At 37.0% G+C, this 23745-nt stretch overlaps 1 protein-coding gene across 2 annotated transcripts in view; it reads right to left on the bottom strand.

Moving 5' to 3' along the window:
* Positions 1-23745, bottom strand: part of TUBGCP3 (tubulin gamma complex component 3) — an 85030-nt gene that overhangs the window by 50480 nt on the left and 10805 nt on the right. Inside the window, exons 2-9 of one of the 2 annotated variants that reach the window (XM_019644831.1) lie at positions 17957-18064; positions 14515-14582; positions 11304-11381; positions 10271-10488; positions 8207-8379; positions 6426-6544; positions 5531-5656; positions 2512-2580 (exon numbers count right to left, since the gene is read on the bottom strand). In XM_019644831.1, coding sequence (XP_019500376.1) covers positions 2512-2580; positions 5531-5656; positions 6426-6544; positions 8207-8379; positions 10271-10488; positions 11304-11381; positions 14515-14582; positions 17957-18064 — 959 coding nt within the window. The remainder of the gene's footprint in view (positions 1-2511; positions 2581-5530; positions 5657-6425; positions 6545-8206; positions 8380-10270; positions 10489-11303; positions 11382-14514; positions 14583-17956; positions 18065-23745) is intronic. The other variant, XM_019644832.1, reaches the window with a different exon arrangement.

The following is a 23745-nucleotide window of genomic DNA, read 5'->3' on the forward strand; positions in this document are numbered from 1 at the left end:
ATCTTCTTTGATTTCTCTCTTCAATGTCTTATAATTTTCTGAGTACAGGTCTTTTACTTCTTTGGTTAAATTTATTTCTAGATATTTTATTGTTTTTGAAGCAACTGTAAAAGGGACTGATTTCCTGATTTCTTCTTCTGATAGTTTATTATTGGTGTATACAAATGCAACTGATTTCTGAATATTAATTTTGTATCCTGCTACCTTAGTAAATTCATTTATCAGTTCTAACAGTTTTTTGGTGGAGTCTTTAGGATTCTCTATATATAGTATCATGTCATCTGCATATATTGACAATTTTACTTTCTCCTTTCCAATTTGGATGCCTTTTCTTTCTTTTTCTTGTCTGATTGCTGTGGCAAGAACTTCCAGAACTATGTTGAATAGAAGAAGTGGAAGTGGGCAGCCCTGTCTTGTTCCTGATCTTAAGGGGAAAGCTTTTAGACTTTCCCCATTGAGTACGATGTTTGCTGTACACTTTATTATGTTGAGATGTGATCCCACTATTCCCATTTTGCTAAGAGTTTTTATCATAAATGCTGCTGGATTTTGTCAAATGCTTTTTCTGCATCTATTGATATGATCATATAATTTTTATTTTTCATTTTGTTAATGTGATGTATTACATCAATTTATTTGCGGATGTTGAACCAATCTTGCATACCAGGAATGAATCCCACTTGATCGTGGTGTATCATCTTTTTAATGTGATGCTGAATTCGGTTTGCTAGTATTTTGTTGAGGATTTTTGCATCTATGTTCAAACTATTGGCCTGTAGTTTTCTTTTTTTGTAATATCTTTGTGTGATTTTGGGATCAGAGTAACACTGGCCTCATAAAATATGCTTGGGAGCCTTCCCTCCTTCTGTATTTTTTGGAATAGTTTCAGGAGAATAGGTATTAATTCTTTTTTGAATGTTTTGTAAAATTTACCTGTGAAGCCCTCTGGTCCAGGACTTTTGTTTGTCGGAAGCTTGTTGATTACTGATTCAATTTCTTTGGTAGTAATCAGTCTCTTCAGAGTTTCTGTTTCTTCTTGGTTCAGACTCGGTAAACTGTATGCTTCTAGAAATTTATGCATTGCTTCCAGATTGTCGAATTTGTTGGTATATAGTTGCTCATAATATTTTCTTAAAATTTTCTGTATTTCTGTGGTATCTGTTGTCACTTCTCCTCTTTCATTTCTGATTTTATTAATTTGGGTCCTCTCTCTCTTTTTCTTGGTGAGTCTGGCTAAGGGTTTGTCAATTTTGTTTATCTTTTCAGAAAACCAGTTCTTGGTTTCATTAATCTTTTGTATTGTTTTTCTGGTCTCTATTTTGTTTATTCCCACTCTGGTCTTTATTATCTCCTTCCTTGTACTCCCTTTGGGCTTGTTTTGCTGTTCTTTTTCCAGCTCCTGAGGTGTATGGATAACCTGTTGATTTGAGATTTTTCTTGCTTCTTTAGATTGGCCTGCACTGCTATGAATTTCCCTCTTAGGACTGTTTTCGCTGTATCTCATAGATTTTGGGTCATTGTGTTTTCATTGTCGTTTGTCTTGAGATAGCTTTTGATTTCTTCTTTGATCTCAGTTTTGACCCAGTTGCTATTTAGTAGCATGTTATTCAGCCTCCATGTATTTGTGTGCTTTCCAGGTTTCTTTTTATAATTGATTTCTAGTTTCATAGCATTGTGGTCGGAGAAGACGCTTGATCTGATTTCGATCTTCTTAAATTTATTGAGACTTGTTTTGTGGCCTAACATGTGGTCTATCTTGGAAAATGTTCCATGTGCACTTGAAAGAATGTATATTATGTTGCTTGGGGTGAAATGCTCTAAAAATATCGATTAAATCCAGCTGGTAAAGTGTCATTTAAGGCCACTGTTTCCGTGTTGATTTTCTGTCTGGTGGATCTGTCCATTGGTGACAACGGGGTGTTGAATCCCCTACTACGATAGTGTTACTGTTGATCTCTGTCTTTACGTCTGTCAAAATCTGTTTTATATATTTAGAAGCTCCTATGTTGGGTGCATATATATATTTACTAGGGTTATGTTTTCTTGTTGAATCGATCCCTTTATTATTATATAGTGCCCTTCTTTGTTTTTTGTTGTAGTCTTCATTTTAAAGTCTATTTTGTCTGACGTTAAGTATCGCTACTCCACTTTTTTTTCATTTCCATTTGAGTGAAAAGCTTATTCCATCCCTTCAATCATTTCTTAATCCAGGTAGTGAATACAGAGACGGTATTATTCTCATAGAAATGAAGCAAAAGGTCCCCTCTGAGTGAATAGTTCCTTCAAGATACAAGTGATCTGTTGAAATGGTAGGGAAAACCCTGAAAAGAAGTAATTAATTGGTTCTAGGATACAGTAAAACTTCATAGATATCCAGACCTTACAAAAAGTATTATCAAATAGATTTTTATTTTTTAAAAGTAATGATGAAAAACCTGTAAAACTCTCCATAGCTGCAATGTTGTCACATTTCAAATTATGAAGAAATTAAAATAAAAACAAGGTATTTACCTGAGAATGCAAAACAGAGAGCAATCGGTAGTATTCTTTGAGTTCTTGGTGCAAGGCAGCACAAAAGCTCTGTGCAGAAAGGAGTAAATATAATTAATTAAAGCACAACAGTCACAACACCATCATCACATACCAGCTCATCTGAACTGCACAGGCATAATGCTTTAGGACAAAGTTCATGTGCTCTGCATGACTTAATTCTCATTCTGCCAACGGTCTAGCAGGTTTAACCACCACAATATATATATATAATAATTAGGGAAGTGTTGTCCCTTAGCATGAATTTTACAGAAGAGAAATGAAGAAAACGATGTTTTTCATGAAGCTAAAAGTATATTCACTTTATACAATGATCCTTTATTTAAAAATGTATGTCCCTTCTAAATTAAGAGTTAAAATATAATTTTCTTTAATGTCCATAATTGGTAATGTTTTTCAATTGGCAACTATGCCAATTCTCCCCAATTATTTTTTATTTGTACTGCTCATTTTTCCCAACCATATTATTAAAAACTTCTCTGTACTTCTCCAATGTACATGCTAAAAAGAGGTCAAATCAGAAGCTGTAAGAAGGACCTTCACATAGTCCTGTGACAAGAACTTTCTGAACTTTGGGATGTAAACCCAGGGATACTCAGTGGGAAGCTTTGCTTTCCAAGAGAACCTATACCAGATAGAAGCTGCAAAGGTAAAACCTATTTTCTTTAATTATCAGGCTCCACACTTTCCTGCTTATTTTAAGGCAATACATAATCAGTCATCTATAGGTTTATTTTTACTGTATTTATGTTTTGTGGATTTGATCTAATACAAACATTTTCATCCTTATAAGCTATAAAAATGAATATAAAGCATACCACTTTTGCAGAATCAAAGGAATACTTCAAAAGTCAGTTTTCTTATGTAATATTCAGAGAAAACAACATGGCAACTTTTCAGGCTTAACATCACTTTTTACAAAAACCCCATCCCAGTGCCCACAGCAGACACACACACACATAAAAGTTAAAAACCAAACTGCTGCTCAGTAGAAATAATCAAATCATAATCTACCACGTAGAACATAAACATTTACAGGAGTATACATGTCAGTCTATAAGTAGTCTCCCACCAAAATAACAGAATTACAATCTGAGTATTTCAGCGCCCTGTGTATTCAACATTAAAGTTTTTCAGTCAACTAAGGCTGTTCTCAGCTTGGTGTATTAAAAAGCAAATATAAGTATTAGGCTTAGAAAACAATATCTTCCTTTATAAATAAGATTTAGTTCCATTTAGTGTATCAAGAGACAGAATACTTCTGAGAGTAAAAAGGGGCCAATAATAATTACACTGGAACAACAGGCACAAATCAATAGGACTCATGCTAACTGTGACATATCATCACCCCAATGAGAGTACACAATCATCCTTCTAATAGGCTAAACCACTACTTCCTCAGTAACTAGGTAGTATACAGCAATGATTTTAAAAATCAGAAAATGAATGGGATGGAAAGAACGACAGAGAAGAAATTACATGTCATATTCTGGTCCCATATCTGCCATCTACTAGTCAGGGCAACATGCACAAATCAATTAAACTTTCCGAGGTTCAACTTTTATATCTGAAAAATGGGGACAATTACATTTGCCTTGTTAATTTTAGAGGGCCGTTACTAAATCAAATATGAGAGAAATGGCTTTAAAACCCAGTAGTATAAAATACTATATGACACTACTATAGTGATTATCAATCAACTTGTTGGAATAATCTATATAATAGTTTAGCTTCCCTGTATTTATTTTGTGCTTGCTTTGCTTTACATCTAGTAAATCGACTAGGACATATCAGTGGAATTTGCATTCATAAGGGAATCATATAAAGACATGAAAAAATGGTCCCTTTTGAAGAATGCAAGGACTCACAGAAACTGTTGCACGCTGCTGCATATTTGCAAACTCCACACATCGTTAAGTGGAGCGCCAGGTGGAGTCCTGAAGGCCTTGCTTCACCTTATCTGTGTTACAGTGAGAGGGAAGCGTCCCTGGCCCATCTGTACTGGTGAATGGTATTCACAGCAGTGCTAGATTTGGGACAGCAGCTTTCCTTTCTAGGCACTTTCTCCTAATGCTCATCACCTTGCAGGTTTCATCATCTTGCATATTATCATCACCTCCATTCTATACATACACAGAAACCACGGCCAAGAGAAGGTAACTTGTCCAAGGTGACATAACCATTAAAGGCAATGCCAGTGTGAATCCTGGGCGTTCTCACTTCAAAGCCACGTTCCGGATCACAGCCATGCTGCTGTGCTGTGCTGTTTTCTGTGCTGTGCTGTGCAGTGCTTACAGTGCAGTTTTTTTCTGACTCTCTCTCACTCCTTCAGTAATTTTTTTGAAGATTTCATAAGAAATAATTACTGCCCAAGAGTCAACATGAGGGCAAAATCCTATGCTGCTAACCATTACAATAAGCTGGGACTCTGTAAACTTCACTTCTTTGTCAGCTCCTGCTGTCAGGTTCCAGAGGCAGGAGGAGGGGAAGGACCAGGCAGGCGCTGTCCCAGCGCGGCCATTCAGGCCAGCCCGGCTGGTTCCCAACTCCAGTCTCACTGTGCTGCCCGGGGCACCCACAGCAGCTGGGAGTGTCCCTGCTTCCAGGCCTGTGGTCCAGCAGGCCCCTCCTCAGAGGGCTGTGCCTGTGGGGAGCCCCTCTTCCGATCTACGGGATTCTGATAATCCCATCGCCTTCTCTCTGCTCTCTAGCTCTACCTCTGTTTTCATTAGTGTTTGCATTCTTTGGTTTTATAGTCCTCCAACAGCTATGTAAACTAAACAATTTTTCATATTTGATTATCTTGTCAATACCTACTGTGATTTCTACTTTCCTGAGTGGATCGTGACTGACACAATAACCATTATCAAAGCTTATTTTAAAAGAACCCTCTTAAGAATTATTTTTCTATGATCTGAAGTAGATTAAGCATATCCCACAGTGAATGACATACAAAAGGTTCAACTAATAATGAACATACCTGACCTACAAGTCCAAATGAACGATCTAGGCTCCTCTGGTCTGTGTATTTTCTGATTTTATTATGTAACCATCCCAACTCAGAAAGCCTGGCTGCAGTATCCCTCAAAGACTTATTTAGGTTTGCCTGAAAAGTAAATATATCAAGAGTTAAAAATTAACACAAGAATTTTAATTATTATTTTTCTTAATCATTTGTACTTCTACTATAATTCTTAGGCTTCAACATATGAAACTTAAAAATATCATAATTAAAGTGAAAACAATGAGATTCTGGGAAACAAAAAGCATCAGGTAACAGGCAGGGAAATGAAAAACACCTTCAAGGAAACGTTAAGCTTGAGTAGCATCACCCCCAAGAGTGACTGACCATGGTCCCCAGCATGGCAGGGACTGTCTGTGATGTCAGTCACCTTGTGAAACACCTGCAAGTCTCAGGAGACAAGACATCAACAAGCGGGGGCTGTGGGAAAGGCAGATTCCAGAAGACGAAAGCAAAAGCAAGCAAAGGCACCTTATGTGAAATCCTGTGTCAACAGCAAAGCTACCAAGCCACACCTGTCCCGCAGGTACCTCTTCCATCACCATCACAGGATGCAGAAATTAACTAAGGGGCGGTTGCATCAGTGAAAAACAAGGAAAGGAAAAATGCAAGGGAAAGGAAGCAAAAGGATGGAAAGGCTGACAAAGGTTCCCAAAACAAGATTATAGAAGCCACAAACTACACAGAGAAATACAAACCAGAATTTAAAAGTGCAACCTGATTGGTACACACGATTTTGTGAATCCAGGCCTCATTATCCCAGTAATACCTTACAAATTAATAGCTCTTATCTGGTCTGAATAATATTTATCTTTTATTTTGAATATTTTAGATGGGGTTTTAGTAACTATACCTTTCCCTCCACTTTGTAACAGTTCTCAGTGTTGTCCATCTTGATGTTTCTGCCATCTATGCCCTGGAATACGTACAAAATGTCTCTGATAAGGGCTGCCTCAGTAACTTCCACAGCACCTAGAAAATGGTTTTTATAAGAGAGTAATTACTGAACAACACATTTTAAGATGAAATAAATATTATGACATTATTAGTTTCAGATTATATATTTACAACCAGGACAAAATTTAAAAACTAAATATATGCACTTAAGATAAAAAAAGAGTATGAAGTTATTAGAAATAAGAATTTTCTGAAAAGGATATAGAGGTCATGTAATTTCTTATACAAAAAGTCTTTTAGAGAGACAATGCAGTATGTGGAAATTTACAACCAAGGAGCAGCACAAATCTATCACAAAGGTATGGATAATTATTTCATAGACAGTGTTTGGAAAAAGTGGCTTATTATACAACAAGTGTATAAACCTCGGTCCATTCCCAACACTACTACGTAAAGAGGAGTTAATAATACAGCAGCAAAATTATTTATAATTTACATAAGCCTTGGAACAAAAGCCAAGTCAGAATTTAGGTTTTACTCAAAATAATGACGAGGAGGCAATGCCCAGCAATCCAATATATCGGTGAGGGGAGAAAGTTAATCAGAATATACCGTGGGGATGAGCACCCTCAGAACCAGGCCAGCACAGTCAGAAAGCAAGAACAGGTGTGTATTTCAGTCACAGGGATAATAGTCTATAAATAACAATTACATCAACTTGCAAGTAGTATTGTTCAACTCTTACCTATCATTATTGATCATTTTTATCCCACTGTTCTTTCGTCCTTTGTACTTCTGGATTAATCAACCATGCTTTTAAGTCCTATTTTATCTCTAAGCTTTGTGTAGGATACAGTTTAAAGGCACTGGTTAGGGATCAGGAGTCACAGTAAACAAAAAGAAAGAAGCAGAGAATAGTACTCTGACTCAGTCTAGAGACTAGCTTCTAAGCTTAAGAGCATGTAGCTGTCATGTCACAGGACACACAGAGGCTGGTTAAGGGCGGCTACAAAGAGGCAGGCCAAGCTGTGTATGAGATGTCCTCACAAGCCCAAACGACACTGCTCATCCTCCCATCCTATGCAAGGACAGAAAATAGCTAGAGGAATTTCAGAATCAGTAGATTATGAACCAACAATAAAGCCCCTTCTATTTTCAGGATACTCATGGTCTAAACACTGCTATTTGTAGAGTTCTCATGAAAGAAACCCAAACTTTCTTTGGACTCGAAGAGTTTTAAAACTCAGAATGAAGCATGCATTTAACCACCAAATAAATCTTCAGTAAGTTTCTTTAATGTTCCAGGCACTATGCCAGTTCCTAGCACAGTGAACAAAACAGAAATGGCCCCTCCTTCATGAAACTTAGGACTGCGGTGGGAGACAGTGACTTATACTAGAGGGACTGATCCAGCCTGGAGATGCTTTCCCAGGAAGAAAGAATAAAAACAGAGAAGGGGCATGTGACGAAGAAGAGAAGAGAGATCCAGATGGAGGAGACCACTCAGACAAGGACCTAAAAAGTGAATGGTGCAGGAAATACAAGGTCAGGGTGATATGGGTTGATAAACCCAAACTTCCCAAGGTGTCATAGATCATATTTAGGAGTCTGACCCTCATCATGAGAAGAAGCCATCAAAAGCAATAAGCGGGGATTCCTGATCAACATTTTGAAATAAGGGAAGCGTAAATTCTAAGTGCTCTAAGAAAAGCTACATTAAAGCATATCCTTACTCACCACCTGTATCCCCTTCTCTCCTTGGTCTTGTGATGTTTCGAGAAACAGTACCGGGAATACCTTTTGAGGTAGTGGTTTGTAAAGAAGGCTGGTTTGCAGTTAAAGTCCATGCAAGACGTGACCCCAACTGCTGTCGAAGACAATCGCCTACTCCTGGAGTTGGATGAGACTGTCTAAAAAAGGAGCATTTTGTGTCATGAAATACCCAGGCTATTCACTGAAGATACAAAAACAGTTCCAGAAATTTTTCTTATATTACTATACTGAATTATATAATCTTATACATCTGAGACAGGCGAATGACTTAACCGTACCAATATATCAACAACGATCAGTCCAAGGCCTCCTTGGGATTCTTAACTGGCATTCAGGTTCGTACTGCCACCTCCACACATATTTCTTACCATCAAAATCAAATTTTATTTGACTTTTCTTTCAAACACATAACATGCTACCCATCCAAAACCACTTTGAAATTCACTACTAACTTTAACTTCAATATTAACACCTATCATTCACTCAACATTTGTTGAGCATAGGAGTTAAAAATCTGAAATACTGTCCCTCTTCCCTGTCCTCACTGTCTCCCAGCCTTCATGGTGCTCAAAATAAAAAGAAATATCTAATTTGTAATTAATTTCAAAATGTAAAAACAAAATCTAAGGCAAAAGCACATCCAAGGTCAAGTCAGCTTTTAATAATTTGGAGACTGTCAAAGACACTCTTGGAAGATCTAAGAACCTGATAGCTGATTTCTAATGACATATGTTTTAACAACTATAACAAAACTATCGCCTCTTGTGACTGCAAAACACAAAAACGAGAATCTCAACGGCACTACTGCTTCCAAGTGGCAGAGCTCTGATTTTCTACTGGTATAATACTGGTGGGTCCATCTATACTCCATTGATGAAGTAAGAGAGGAAAGCAAAAACCTGCAACAGCTCTTACTGTTTTCTACTTTCAATGGGGTAAAAAGTCATCAACAACTATTACTAATAAAATTATGTCTTTGAATACAGTTCTAAATTTAAGAGAAAAATTCGAATAGACCACTTTGGTTCAAAGTGCTTTCCACAGCTTTTTTCATATCGTGACAATTATTTCAAATTTTAAGGTGAAAATGAGAAAGTCTGTTTAATCTCTTAGGTAGAATACGAGTTTGAGATTAAATTTGTAGAATTATGCTGTCTTTCTAGAACTGTAGATACCATTTATAATGCATGTGTGTGGTAAACACATTCATTTTCTAATGCAATTTTATTGAGTTACACAATGATTTATAATTATATTATGATCGTGTGGAAAATATCATTTGATGGTGAGTCCTTAGTCACTGTTCTTCTGGAAAAATATCTACTTGGTGATAGTTTGCTTTCCCATAATTTCTAGGAATGAACTATGCATAGAAATGTGTACATAAATAAACAAAGAAAAACAACGTTCTAAGTCCATTAATATACTGGCACCTGTTTATTCTCAATCATAAATTCTGTAATTCCTCAAAATGTAATTAGATTTGAGAGCAGGTTGAATTGCAAAGTATATAACATACTACTTGTGTGTTAGTGTAGTTCCACATCTTAATTCACTTGCACTGTAAGATGTCATCATTCTTAAAGATCTCAGCACTTGAGGATGACAGGTTTATTTTATTTTAAAGTAATTCAATGAAGAGAACAACATACATCAATGAAGGAGACAGTATTCACTGAGATAAATGTGAGACTACAGCAAAAGAAATGTCAATCAGAACCTCAAAGTGAAAGGCCCAGCACATCTGCCTTCTGAATCATTTGCATTTGCATTAATAGGTCGAGAGTTGGCCAATAATCTACCATCAACTAAGATTAGAAGTGGAAAGAACTCCTATCTGAAATGGGGTTTTTAGGAAGCGTAAAATCCAAAGAGAAAGCATATCAGACACACTGCCTAGAACATTCCTGGTACATAACAGGCCTCTAAAGGTAGTTTCAGTGAACTTAGGATGCCTAATTAAAAGCCTGGGAATTTCCCTGTTTCTGCTCTCTCAGGAATCTAGGCATGAAAGTCAGCTTGATTTACCCCGGAAGGAGAGACTGTGGTGTGGGGGTCGGGCCATTGAGAGCATACATGCTTATACTGCTGATGCCACTGCTGCCCATGCTGCCCGAGCTCTGTGCTGACTGGGTGCTGCGGTCCTGGTAGTTCAACGGGAGAGTCTGAGGCCTGGCGTAGTAATAGGGAGTCGAGTGAGCATCTCTTGGTAATGCTTGAGCAAATAAAGCGGCGTAGCTACAAACCTGAAAATCAATTAAAATGAATTAAGAATATAGATATAAAATGACAGAACACTCTTCCCAGATCAACAAAGATAATTTATATTCAGATTTTAGTTCTATTTCTGTAATTAGATTTTGCACTTATTAAAAAATAAATCAGTTGTTATACTTTTAAAATATGTCAGAACTGGATAAAGTTTTAGAAAGTTTTCTGAACTCTAAAACTCGCGCATGGTCTGATAACAAACACTATTCAAAATCTTTGCAAACTACAACTCAAATAATTACTCAAATATATTTAAAAGTTTGGCATTCTTATATGATGAAAGAATATTCATTACTCGGAATAAGGCTTTAGACATAAATAGGACTCTTTCACCACATTCTTCAATGTTTTCAGCTCTGAAATTTCTGCAGTAGAGTAGTATATTCTAACAGACTCTCTGGTACATGGAGCAGCCAATTTGCTTTTCAAACACTACGTGGGTCAAAAACTGAACACATGACAAGTTTCCACTGGTATAACAATAATCAATGTTCATAATATCTAAAAACACAAGAAAATCCTAAAAAGTCTTCTGACTCATAAAGAATTACACAGTTGAGTTGATATTACTATTTTCACACAGTAAAAATTTTGAAAACTGATAGTTTATGCTCTATTTAACTGAACACGGTTATATTTGAATAACAATTCTGAAAAATATCTTAAGGAAACAGCACAATGACTAAAACTGCCCTGAAAAAAAGGAAACAAAACTTGGCATAACTGTCCCAACTAAAGGTGCAAAGTGTCCTTTAAAAAGGCACTGAGCTGCTAGAACACAGCCTCTCACCTTGTTTGGCTGCTTGCGTGGATCCTCACTAAGGCTTAGCAAGAGGTAGAGAATTGACCATTTATTTTTCAAAACTCCCTGTTTAGAAAAAAAAAAGCATTAACAGAGCAACTTAGTACTACTCTCTAGTTTTATCCTCCTCTCTCCTAAATTATTATTTCCAAAACAGAATTGCCTTTTAAAATTCACGTGGTAACATCAACTCTAAATTTGTTCATTTTTCAGGCATTGCAAATAGCACTATCCATCAAAAGGCTAGAGATAATGTTCTCAAGAGGCTAATACCCTTGGAGCCTTTAGTCCCCTGAAAGCTAACTCCAAAGTCCCTAATAAGATTTTTTTTTAATAACCCTATTCTTGAATAATATTTTCCCCATGAAATAATTCTTATAATAACCAACTTCCTAAGCATAGTGATTATAAGAAAAACGCCATCATAAAATATGTGATGGTTTCCCCCTCCCTTTATCAATGTCCCATTTAGGCAACAAAATATATTATATTTAAAAAAAAGAATTCTAAAGTGTAAGATGTACGTCTTGGCATCATGCATACCTAAACTCAAAGTTCTGAAGCTCTTAGTTGCCAGGATAACTAACCCCTAGGTGTCTACATAATGTTATCCTACAGATTTCATTAATTTCCAATTACCTATCACTCTGCCCTGATTCACAACCATTAACAGCAGCCCGCCCTCAATACGTTTCACCCTGAATTTACAGAGCATTCTACTCTATTCATACAGCCTTACCTTTTGGGTGTACAGGCTAGAATATATAAATACCTTTATTTACAAAACAAATTATGGGATGGTTACTTACATTATGTAAGTTCTTCATTATATAAAATATTCCTTGAAAGTTTCTTTATAGAATAAGCTCATTCTAGGTATTTAAATTATGGTCTAACTTAAAAAATTGATTTTCACAGAATTTTGCAGAAATAACAAACTCCCCAGCTGGGTCAACCCAGCCCTGAAAGAGTCCTCAGTCCAGTGTTAAGTAGGCAAATGGGCAAAACACTTTGCTATGATAAATTACATTTCAGGCACAGGAGAATCACTCAAGTGTTCCAGGCCCAGGAAAGGACTCCCAAAGGAGACATTAAGTTTCTTAGAAAGATGGGTGATACAAAGGCAGAGAAGGGGGACAGGCATGGCCTCTACCAGGAACTGAAAATAGACAAATGTGGCTGAAGATACGCAAGGGAATGAAAACTAAAAATGGAATAAAGAATCAGATCAATGAGGGCCTTGTATGCTATACCAAGAAATTTGGATTTTAAGCTGAAGACAACAGGCAGCCTTTGAAGGATTCCATGCAGGGGAGTGACTAGACCCCCTGACAGTCCCACCGAAGATGGACTACGAGAGAGACAAAACGCAACAGAGGGCCTCCTTGGGAAACTGCAGTCGTCTGGAGGGGAAATGACCAAGGACTGAGCTGCGATGCAGTGCCTGAACACCTACTACAGCAACCCTGACGACCCCCCATTAGCTGGGCCTCTGAGGCTCAGTGGCTCCTTTGGGGCACAGGAGGAAGGATCTAAACCTTGTCTGTCTGTCTCCAAAGAGCTGCTTTCTGCCAGTCCTGTTCCTTTAAGCATTAGAGGGCAGTCAGTCAACAGCAGCAGCTGCCATTTAAAGGGGGCCTGCTGGGCCAAGGCCTTACATACATCACCTCCTGCAATCATCACAACCACAGAGACACAAGCTTTCTCTTCATTCCATCAATAAGAAGAGGTGAAGCCTAAATAACTTAATCCCAAAGCTATAGACCAGGATTCAAACCAAGGTCTGACTCCAAAGGGACAGATGAGAGGCATACATAAGAGGAACAATCAATAGGACTGGGGGCAAGACCGAATTTGGGGAGTGGTGGAGTCAAGATGACATCCAAGTTTCTAGTCTTTGGCAATAGATGAATGGTGCTACCATTCACCAAAAGGGAGAACATAGAAGGAAAAGCAGGTTGTATGTGGGTGGATGTGAATGGATGGCTAGAGGTATGAAATTTAAAATGTATGCTCTTTTCAGTTTCCAAGCCCCTGTGACAGTTTCCTAAGAGGTGTTTGCATAAAAATGCCCAGCAGGCATCAGGACGACAGCAGCCATTCTATCTGTGCAGCAAGAGTCCTGGGTTAGATCCTCAAGTGTTTCCGAAAAACAAGGATGTATACGAGGTGGACAGTAAAAACAAAAATAAACAAAACTGCACAAAAGAATCAGCAAATGGCATATTTAAAAGTGGTGGCAACATTTTTTTTTTCACATAGAAGAACAGGTATTAAATAGCCAGGATCGGTCTGCTGAAGAATGTTTGATAGAGGGACCGGGAGGTGTGTGTGTAACTGTGCAGAGGGACACAGAAACAAGAGGTGGTGAAGCAGGTGGGCACCGCTACCAGCAAGGTACATATTATCAAAGATGGAAAAGCATACTTAAAACAGTGACTCCAAGTAATCAAGTTGAATTAAGGAGTCAAAACGGGCAGCAAATAAATTTAAGTTTATTTTTACGAATAAAGAAGACATGAAAAAATGATGAGTTTATTTACTAGCAGCATTAGGCAAAACTCAAGTGATTTTTATTGTTGCAAGATTAACCTAATAAATGTTGAGTAAAGTATTAAACTTCTCTGGATTTCACCTTCTTCTCTATAAAAGGTGGGAGACAACTAGATGAACTAAGTTCCCTTATAGTCAGAATCACAAAAATATCACCTATGACTCGATTAATTTATTGATGTATACGCTGAGTCTTTTATAAAAATCACAGGTTCGAAAAACCACTGCGTGCAAGTATCAACATCCTATCACAAAATGTTCAAAATCAATTTTAAGTTATTCACTATAACAGTATAAATTAGGACCTGATGAACAATAAAGAGTAGCAAAACATTAGCTTTTGCTGTTATACCAATGTGCTTCTTCCCAGTAATGGAATTAAAGCTTCTGTAATATATACTTATTGTGTACATAAGTCTGATTACTTTCCCAATGTTGCTTCATACAGGTTTATAAACAACTGAGCATTAAATCCAGCAAAACCTACTTCTAACATTGAAAAATCTTTTAAAAGGAAAACACTGTCTACAATTAAAAACATTACTCAATATATAGAAAAGTTTAATGAAACCACAAAAAAATGTTCATATGGTTGCAGATCACTCTAATAGCCTCTGGAATGGCTTTCAGAATGCTTGTGTGACACCTGTGAATGAAGTTTTCTGTGGAGTTCTGAAAACAGTGCAGCATCTGCTTCTCTTCTTTGTCGAATAACTGTATAAAGTTAGAAAAGAAAATAAGTGTGTTAATCACAATCACCAAAATTCATTGATACTATTTCACCTACAGTAACAGACAGACAACTCTGAAGTCTGATAAGAACCCTGAGCTTAAGAATCAAAAGAACTAGATAATGAGTGACATTTCAACTTCATGAATTTGGTCAATTCATGTAATCTCTCTGACATTTGTGAAATATGGACACTTTTCAGCTGGAATCAAATAGTTTATGTGAAAATTAACTGAAGTAATAGAAATGATGGGATCATTTAGATTCTATCTACAAATACTAAAGAGTCCAGTGAAGCACTCTACCATCAGTTTAGCTAGTTAATAATGGCTACCTGGAGTGTGGGATGGGAAGTGAAAATGTGTTTGGAGTCCTCAATTCAAAGGGCAGTAACAAAAACTATACCATTCATAATAGTTTGACTTAAAAAAAACACATTCTAAGCACTTCTGTTAACATATACAGCAAAATTAATAAGTCAATTACTGTTTGAAAATAAAAATCAAAACAGCTTATTAGCTAATTTTCACCCACTAATTCATTCTATTAGCAAATGTCTTCAGATGATTGATTGCCCTGGTAACAAATGAGAAGTCCATGCTTTGCTCTGTTCTATGGAGGAGGAGACTACACACAGGATTTGGGACCCCTGAGGGAGGAAGAAGACCCCGCTTGTCCACACCTACAACCCTGCACACACCATCTGTGTACAGGTGCCCTTCAAACAAACCCTGTTACACCATTTTTAAAAGCTAGCTCACAGCTTCAGTAGTCTCCAAGGAATCTTTGTATTTATTTATCCCAATTTAGTAGGACTGCTTTCTTAAAATTTCATCAACCAACCTCACTTAGCTTTAAATGTTCAAATTTGTTTGTAGAAAGACATGACTGACTTGACGGCCAACACTTTTTCACATGCATCAGCTAGGAAATGGTGTTGGTTATCATGTACTAATTGTATGAACCACATACCAGAAGTTACATTATCCGATTCACATCTGCACTTCCGAGTCTTCCTACGCCGAAAGGTAAAGCTATCTTTAAAATGTACCATTACAAAATGGATCCAATAAATCCAATGCAATTAAAATGTAATATACTTTACTATCTTTTAAAGCTTATATAAAAATACTCCAAATAAACACAACCATGAAATTAAGTGACATTTTTTTCTATAGAATGAGACTGACTCTAATTCATAAATATAAAGTTAGTCGTAGGGCAATAAAACAATAGTAAATAATACAAATAAAAATGAACATGGAATTTTTACCAAAAAAAGTTTCATCTAACATTGCTAAACAAAGCAAAACAAATCCTGAGATACAATGTACCCCAATCACCGATGTGAAAAATTAAGAAACTAATGTGTTAAATTTTATCACACAAGTTTTGCAATTTGTTTCAATATAAAACACTAGCATTTTATACCTGAAGTCAGCCATATAAAATGGAAAATTAACTTTTTTGTATTAGTCCAGAGGGCAGAACTATAACTCAACTAATCTAATCTACCAAAAACTGTAATAAAATTTCAAAAATGTTACACTACAAAAACTATGTCTAAGAACTATTGAAAAATGATAGATCAATGGTGACCATTACATGAGAAGACTATCATTTTAACTGTCTACCAACTATATCTGGGCCACATCAGAGCTGGGAACTCTGGGAGAAGTGCAGGCAGGGGTACCCAAGAGAAGCTGGGAATACCTGGTGGGAAGAGGCAAACTGCGTCAATATACAGCAAGTCTTATTTCAAAACCACAGAAGATACATAGAAAAAAGACTGTACATCGTTACAGTTTTCCTCTTTAAAAAAGAAATTCCAAGACTTCCTTGCAATATTCACTGCAACAAAGTAGCTGCCAGTTCTTTAACTCTAAATTTAGACAAACTTTGCTTTTAGCTACTACATGTATGTGTAATATACTCACCAGGAGGCCTTGAAATATAAATTTGTAAAGGGAATGGTCTGTTAATATAGTACCTAGTAGCTGGGGTTCTCACTAATAATCTAAAATATAAAGTAACCTAAAGTCTAAAATATAAAAATAATCTAAAATGTAATAATCATCAGGGTTCGAGAAGAGAGTGTAGTGTTGTGTACAGTGTTATAGACAAGAAAGGAAAATAAGCTCTTACAGGATAAATACTGCATTTTTGCCCCCCTACCTTAAATAAGATACACACACACAAAGAACACCAAGGTCTGGCTCATATCAGCAGATGCATCATTTCAAACTTGCATTGCTCATCAAGCTCTAAGCATGCAGGCGTGGCCATGGCCAGATCCAGTTGCTTTCATGCCACAGTCTCAACTCTACCACTAGCTACCTCACCGTCCAGCTCAATTACAGCTCTGATATAGGACATCCCAGACCAATGGCCAAATACAGTTAATAATGCAATAACTGGGGGTAGGAAACTGTGCAAAGAAGAACAGATCTCCTAGAAGGTGTCATTTACCAGTTGGCCAAAATAGAAATAAGGCCAAAGCCCATTTCATTTGGGCAGTTTAACAGTTAGACCCCAGCAGAAAGATCCCTGACCTTCATGGCAAGGCTGCTTTTCAGGAGGCTGGAGCCGGGCTCATACAGCCCAGAAAACTGAGGAGCGGGGAACTGGCCACTGGAGAAAAACAACTCTCCAGCTGAGACAGAGCAATTCTCACACGTGGGCCCCAATGCTCAAAGCTTCCCTTAGACACTTTTGGGGTACAGAGGGGTGGCAGAACCCCACTTTACACAGAATACATTAGTAACCAGAGCTAATAAATGGAAAGCTCTCTTCTCTAAGGTAACCATGCTCAAGAAAACTTTCAGTATCATCTTGAACATTAAAATGTTCACATAATAAGTTCAAAAGTACTGTAAGTTTGGATATTGACAATTAATAAGCAATACTTGACTCACTTAGAGTTGTTTACTGCCAAGATAATAAGTGTTCTATGTTATCTGGTCAAAAGGTGCATAATATTAAATACTGCAAATTACAAGATAAGCAGGAAGTTATATTAAGCCCTTTTATCTTCCTCACGTTCTTAAACCAAATTGTTTTTATAACAGTACTTAAAACCATCCTCTCGCACTATGTTCTAACAAAAGACAGAACTGATTTGTCCTTATTTTTAACATATATTTTCATATATATGTAACATTACCTACAATTAAAATGTGCTTGGGAATACATATATATATATATAGTATATATATACATATATATATATACTTTATATATATGTGTGTATGTATGTGCGTATGAGTATATATATGCATATATGTGTATGCATATATATTTTTTAAGTTTTAACAAATTTAAGAAGCCAAAAATGACAACTTTTAGGAAAAATACGTACGTTCTTTCTTGATTTTTTCAGCTACTAGAAATTCATCTCTTTCAACAGTTGGGGCAAAGTTGCTGCCAATAACTCGCACAGCATACTGGAACTGTTGGGCTACATCAGCTGAAAGGTAAATAAAAGGATGCAAATTACTGCCAATCAGGTTAACTTTTGATCACCTGAAGCTTCCAGTTAAAAACAGTGGTCTGCGCCCATGTACCTACCTTCCACCCTCCCAAGGTTTTAACTGAGAGAACGGATAAGCTATTAAGAAATCAAAACAAAATGAATAAAATAATGGTTTTATAAAATAAGAAAGGGATACAGCATCAGGCCAGAATATCTGAAAAACCCTAAGAGATAAAAAAACAAATTCCACTGCTAATCATAAGAAGAGCAACAGGAAAAGTCATAGCCCAAAACATGACGCATGAGAAGTAAGCCTGCTTAAAGAGATCCCCTGAGAATCTCCAAGGTTCAGGTCAGCAAATAGAAAAAACTAGAAGTGGGCAGGGAGCAATCAAAATGGGCAATTAACTTATAAACTATGTTTTCACTTCCAGGTAATGATGGCTTAAACCAGATTTCTGCCTCCACTCCCTTCATAAAACCCACTGAATTGAGAATTAAAGGTTTAAAAAAGAGAAAAAAACATACATCTACAAGGGCAAAGAAAACAGGGCAGAAACAACGCCAAAGAGAAGGCAACAAAATGTGAGAAGCTGGAAAACAAATGGATTGCTGGGAACTGATTCAAGAGGACAGTGAAACCTGAAGCTCCACCCATCTGGGGTAACAGGGTTGGGGGACAAAGGCCAAGAAGAAACCATTCTTGCTGTAGAAGCCCAGGGAGGCTCCAGAGAACGAGGGAACTTGGTACCCCGGAAAAGGTGGATGAAGTAGGGCAGAAGGACAAGGACTGGCTGGAAATTTGGATGGGAAACAGACTCCGGGGTTCTCTAACCCATCTCATACAACCAAACAACTACTGACTGCCCCACCCAAGCAAAGCAAAGAGGATCTGGATGGAACACCAGGACGGCCAAGAAGATGAAGTAAAAGTAGAGGACTGAACTTAAGGATCCAGCCCTCCCTCCCAGACACTGGAAGTCAGAATTCCGACACCAGGAAATGCTAGCCAAATGCAGCACCCCTCCTGCTTTGCATTAAAGCACAACCGCATGCAGTTGTGCTGCCCATCCTACACCCGGCAAAAACCAATAACTAAACTAAGACCCCAGGCAGCTCGCAGGCTCCATTGCGAGAAGTGCCTTTCTCAATAATCAGAAAAATAATCAAAGATACAGTGGGCCAGGATATAGACTTCACCACCACCACCACCCAACTAAACCTAAGAGAGACTTACAGAACATTTCATCTGTCAACAAAAGAATACCTATTCTTTTCAAATGCACATGGAACACTCATCAAGACAGACTGCTTTTGAGGGAAGGTCAGGAAATAAGCCTTATTAAATATAAAATAACTGAAATGATTCAAAGTATGTTCTCTATCAATAATAGAATTAAACTAAAAATCAGTAACAAAACAATATCTGAAACAGCCTCAAATATTAGGAAGTCAGTCAACACACTACTACATGACACACTGGCGAGAGGAAGTATCAAAGGAAATTGGAAATATCTTGAACTGAATGAAAATGAAAATACAACACATTAAAATGTGTGGGAGGGCCGGCCGAGTGGCTCAGTTGGTTAAGAGCTCGCTCAAGAGTTTGAGCTCTGAGCAACTGCGGTTCGAGTCCAGCCCAAGCTGAGCAGCCGCTGAGCTGCCAACAGGTAGCAGGATGGCTCAGCTAAAAAAAAAAAAAAAAAAAAAAAATGTGTGGGATACAGCTAAAGCAGTGTTTAAAGGAAACGTTACAGTATAAAATGCTTTTATTAAAAAGGAAGGTGGGTATCAAATCAATAATCTCAACTTATGCAATAAAATCTACAGAAAGAAAAATAAATTCAAAGCATCAAGAAATATTAAAAATAAGAGCAGAAATCCATGAAATTTAAAACAAAAACAGGAAAAACAAAAAACAATAGTTGATACCAAAAGCTGGTTCTTTAAAAAAAGAATTTATAAACATAAATTTGTTTATCAAGAACAAGAACAAGAAAAACAAGAAAAAATACAAATCTAGGAATGAAAGAGGGGACATTACCACTAATCCCACAGAAATTTTTTTTTTTAAATAAAGGCTAAAAATCTTATGTATTGTAGATCCCCCTCCCCCATGGAGGTGGATAAAATGTCACACCCACTCCTGAAGTGTGGGCTGGCAGTGGCTTCCTTCCCAAGAGTAGAGCATAGAAAGCGGGGAAGAGTGCTGTGCAGTAGAGCAACCTGACAAATACCACTGTGGCCAGAGGATTAAGGTCAAGATGCATGGTGATAAGCCACCCAGATAGTGTGCACCCTGAATACAATGTGATGAGAAGGGCACTTTACCTCTGGGGTCTTCCTCCCAAATACACATACCCCAGTCTAATCATGAAAAAGAATCAGCAAATCACAATTGAAACATTATACAAAATACCTGACTTTTAATCCTCAAAACTGTCAAGGTCATCAAAAGTAAATAAACAATTGTTAAAGTCAAAGAAATTGTCAGAGCCACCGGAATCCAAGGAGACACGCTACCATGATAGCTAAAGGTAATATAGTACCCTGGATGGAACCCTAGAATAGTAAAGGAACTCAGGAAATCTGAATAAAGTATGAAGTTTAGTTAATATTAATGTATTATTATTGACTCACTCATTATAACAATTATACCATACTAATGTAAGATGCTAATAATAGGGGAAAGGTTATGGGATATATGGGAATTCTGTATTATTATTTTCTGTAAATCTAAAATCATTCCAAAATTAAAAGTTTATTTTAAAAAAATATACTGATTCCAAAAACCATCTTTTATAAATCATCACTTTATTGATCTGAGTGGGGCCAAGGTATTAATATTTTTCTAAAGCTGATTTAAAACCTTTACTCTTGGCCAGCCAGGTGGCTTAGTTGGTTAGAGCGCAAGCTCTGAGCAACAGGGTTTGCCGGTTCAATTCCCATATGGAATGGTGGGCTGTGCCCCCCCACACACACACTCCCCGCAATTAGACTGAAAGCAGTGACTGGACTTGGAGCTGAGCAGCACCCTCCACAACTAAGACCGAAAGACAACAACTTGACTTGGAGCTGATGGGTCCTGGGAAAAACACACTGTTCCCCAACACAGTTAAAAAAAAATTATCAAAAAACAAACCAAAAGAAAAAACCTTTACTCTTAAAGGTAAAAAAAGGCAACTTAAATGTGAAAAAAATGGTTTTTTTGGTAAACTCAAAAAAGAATCTCAGCCTATACCACACACCATATACAAAATTAACTCAAATAGATGATAAGTGTAAAACATAAACCTACAACACTCTTAGGGGGGGAAAAAAAGAAGAAATTTGTGACTTTGGCTTAGACAAAGAGTTCTTACAGAAGATACCAAAATCATGATCCATTAAAAAATGTTTGAAAAGTAGATTTCATCCAAGATTTAAATCTTTTGCTCTCAAAGGACACTGTTAAGAGATGAAAATATTTGCAAAACACATCCAACAAAGGACTTGAATCCAGATATATCTTTAAAAAACTCAAAACTCAATAAGGGGAAAAAAATCCCAATAAAAATGTAAGTAGAAGTTTTGAACAGACAACTCACCAAGAAGGCAAAAAACACATGAAAGGATGCTCGACATCATTAGTTTTTGAGGAAATGCAAATTAAAACCACAATGAGATACCATCACTCACCTATTAGAATGGCTGAAATAAAAAATACTACCATCAGGGTGTGCTGGTGAGGATGCATGCAGAGCCCCTGGAACTCTCTCAATACTGAGAAATGAAACTGGTACCACCACTCTAGAACAGTTTGGCAGTTTCTCTAAAAGTTAAATGTATACTTACTACATGACCTAACAATCCCACTTGTAGGTACTTAGTCTAGAGAAATAAAAACTCACGGTCACATACAAATCTGTACATGTACGTTTATAGCAGTGTTATCCATAGTTGCCAAAAACTGGAAACAACCCAAAAGTCCATCAATGGGAAAATAGATAAACTCTATGGTCCATTCACACAGTGGAACACCACTCTGCAATGAAAAGGAATGAACCGATACATACAACACCATGAATGAATCTCAAATAGGCTAAGAAGCCAGTCTCAAAAGATTATATACAGTATAATTCCATTTACATGATATTCTAAAAAAGGCACAATACAGGGACAAGGAAATAATTGTGAAAATTTTTTTAAAACTAATAAAAATTTTAAAAATAGGCTGATAGCCAAATGGAGCTACTTAAGGGTAAATTAAATGCAAACTGGGAAATCAAGCAGAACAAAAGACAACAGAATTCATGAGGAAGAATTCACAGCAAAATTTTTCCATAATTAGATAGTCCTCATATTGATGGATCACCAAGTGTTAATCCAGATAAACTTTTAAATCCCAGTTAGATAAAATTTCAGAACCTAATAGCAAAATTTGTAACAAAATTTACATATAGCAAAATTTCATAACACAAAAGATAGAGAATCCTAACAACAGCTGCCAGATAGAACTTCAAAGACTTAAGAATCAGATTAACATCAGACTTCTCAGTAATGAAGTAAAAACTTCCAAGTAGACAGAGAGAAAATAACTTCAAACCAAAATTTCTTTATCTGGTCGATAATTCAAGAGTATAGGGATAGGCTGGCCAAGTAGCGCGTTGATTAGGAGCTGGCTTGGGACGACAGCTCTGAGCAGCAGGGCCTCAGTTCGGATTCCACATGAGGGCCAGTGACACTGCGCCCTCTACAGCTGAGATGGTGAACAACATCAACAGGATGTGTTCAATAAAGGGGAATGCATACACATGGGAAAAGGGCAAAAAGAAATAACCTAAAGTGTTGTTGTGAAGTCATAGGGGTGAGGGAGGGAGGGTTGTTTTTATTTTCTTCCTTATATTTTTCTGCATTTCTAAAATTTTTTACTCTGAGTATATACAAATTTTATAATTGTTAAAAGTGCCGATGAATATAACTCATTTATCCTTGTTAAAAATTATTTTTAGATTACCAAGATCCTGGGTTCTACAAAAAATAGTTTATTAACAACATAGTCAAATACATCAGACAAAAATCTCTACTCGAAAAGTTTATAAACTATTGAATTTTCTTTTACCAAAAATTCAAAACTCCTCAGTACCAGAAATACTTTCCTCTTCCTTTGTCTCCCTTTTTTCTACACCTTTGGTATGTATATTATTTCACTTCTACCTCTTCAGGCACACTTCAATTTCCTTATCTGCTTGCCAACCAAATTTCCAATCTTTCTTGCTGATTATAAAAAAAATTGAGAACCCTAACACTATCGCTAACCCCAACCCTGTCCCTAACCCTAACCCTTTACTTAACCTTAACCATGTCCCTAACCCTAACCCTTTCCCTAACCCTAAGCATAACACTATCTATAACCCTAACCCTAACCCTGTCCCTAACCTAAAATAGGAAATAAATAAATAAATAGAAAAAGCCACCTATTTCTTTCTTTTTTTAAAAGATTTTTTTGGGGAATTGGGGGAAGGGGAACAAACAAGGTGCTGTCCTTTTGTTCTTCAGTCTAGTTGTGGAGGACGTTGCTTCACTGGCCCAAGTTGGCACCATCACTGCGCTCTTCCCTGGAGAGGCAGATCAGTCGCCAGCCTCTGGACGACCACTTATGGTGGCTGCTGGCCGCTCACGCTGGCTGCCGGCTA

Source organism: Hipposideros armiger, unplaced genomic scaffold, assembly GCF_001890085.2.
Source record: "Hipposideros armiger isolate ML-2016 unplaced genomic scaffold, ASM189008v1 scaffold_91, whole genome shotgun sequence".
NCBI lineage: Eukaryota > Metazoa > Chordata > Mammalia > Chiroptera > Hipposideridae > Hipposideros > Hipposideros armiger.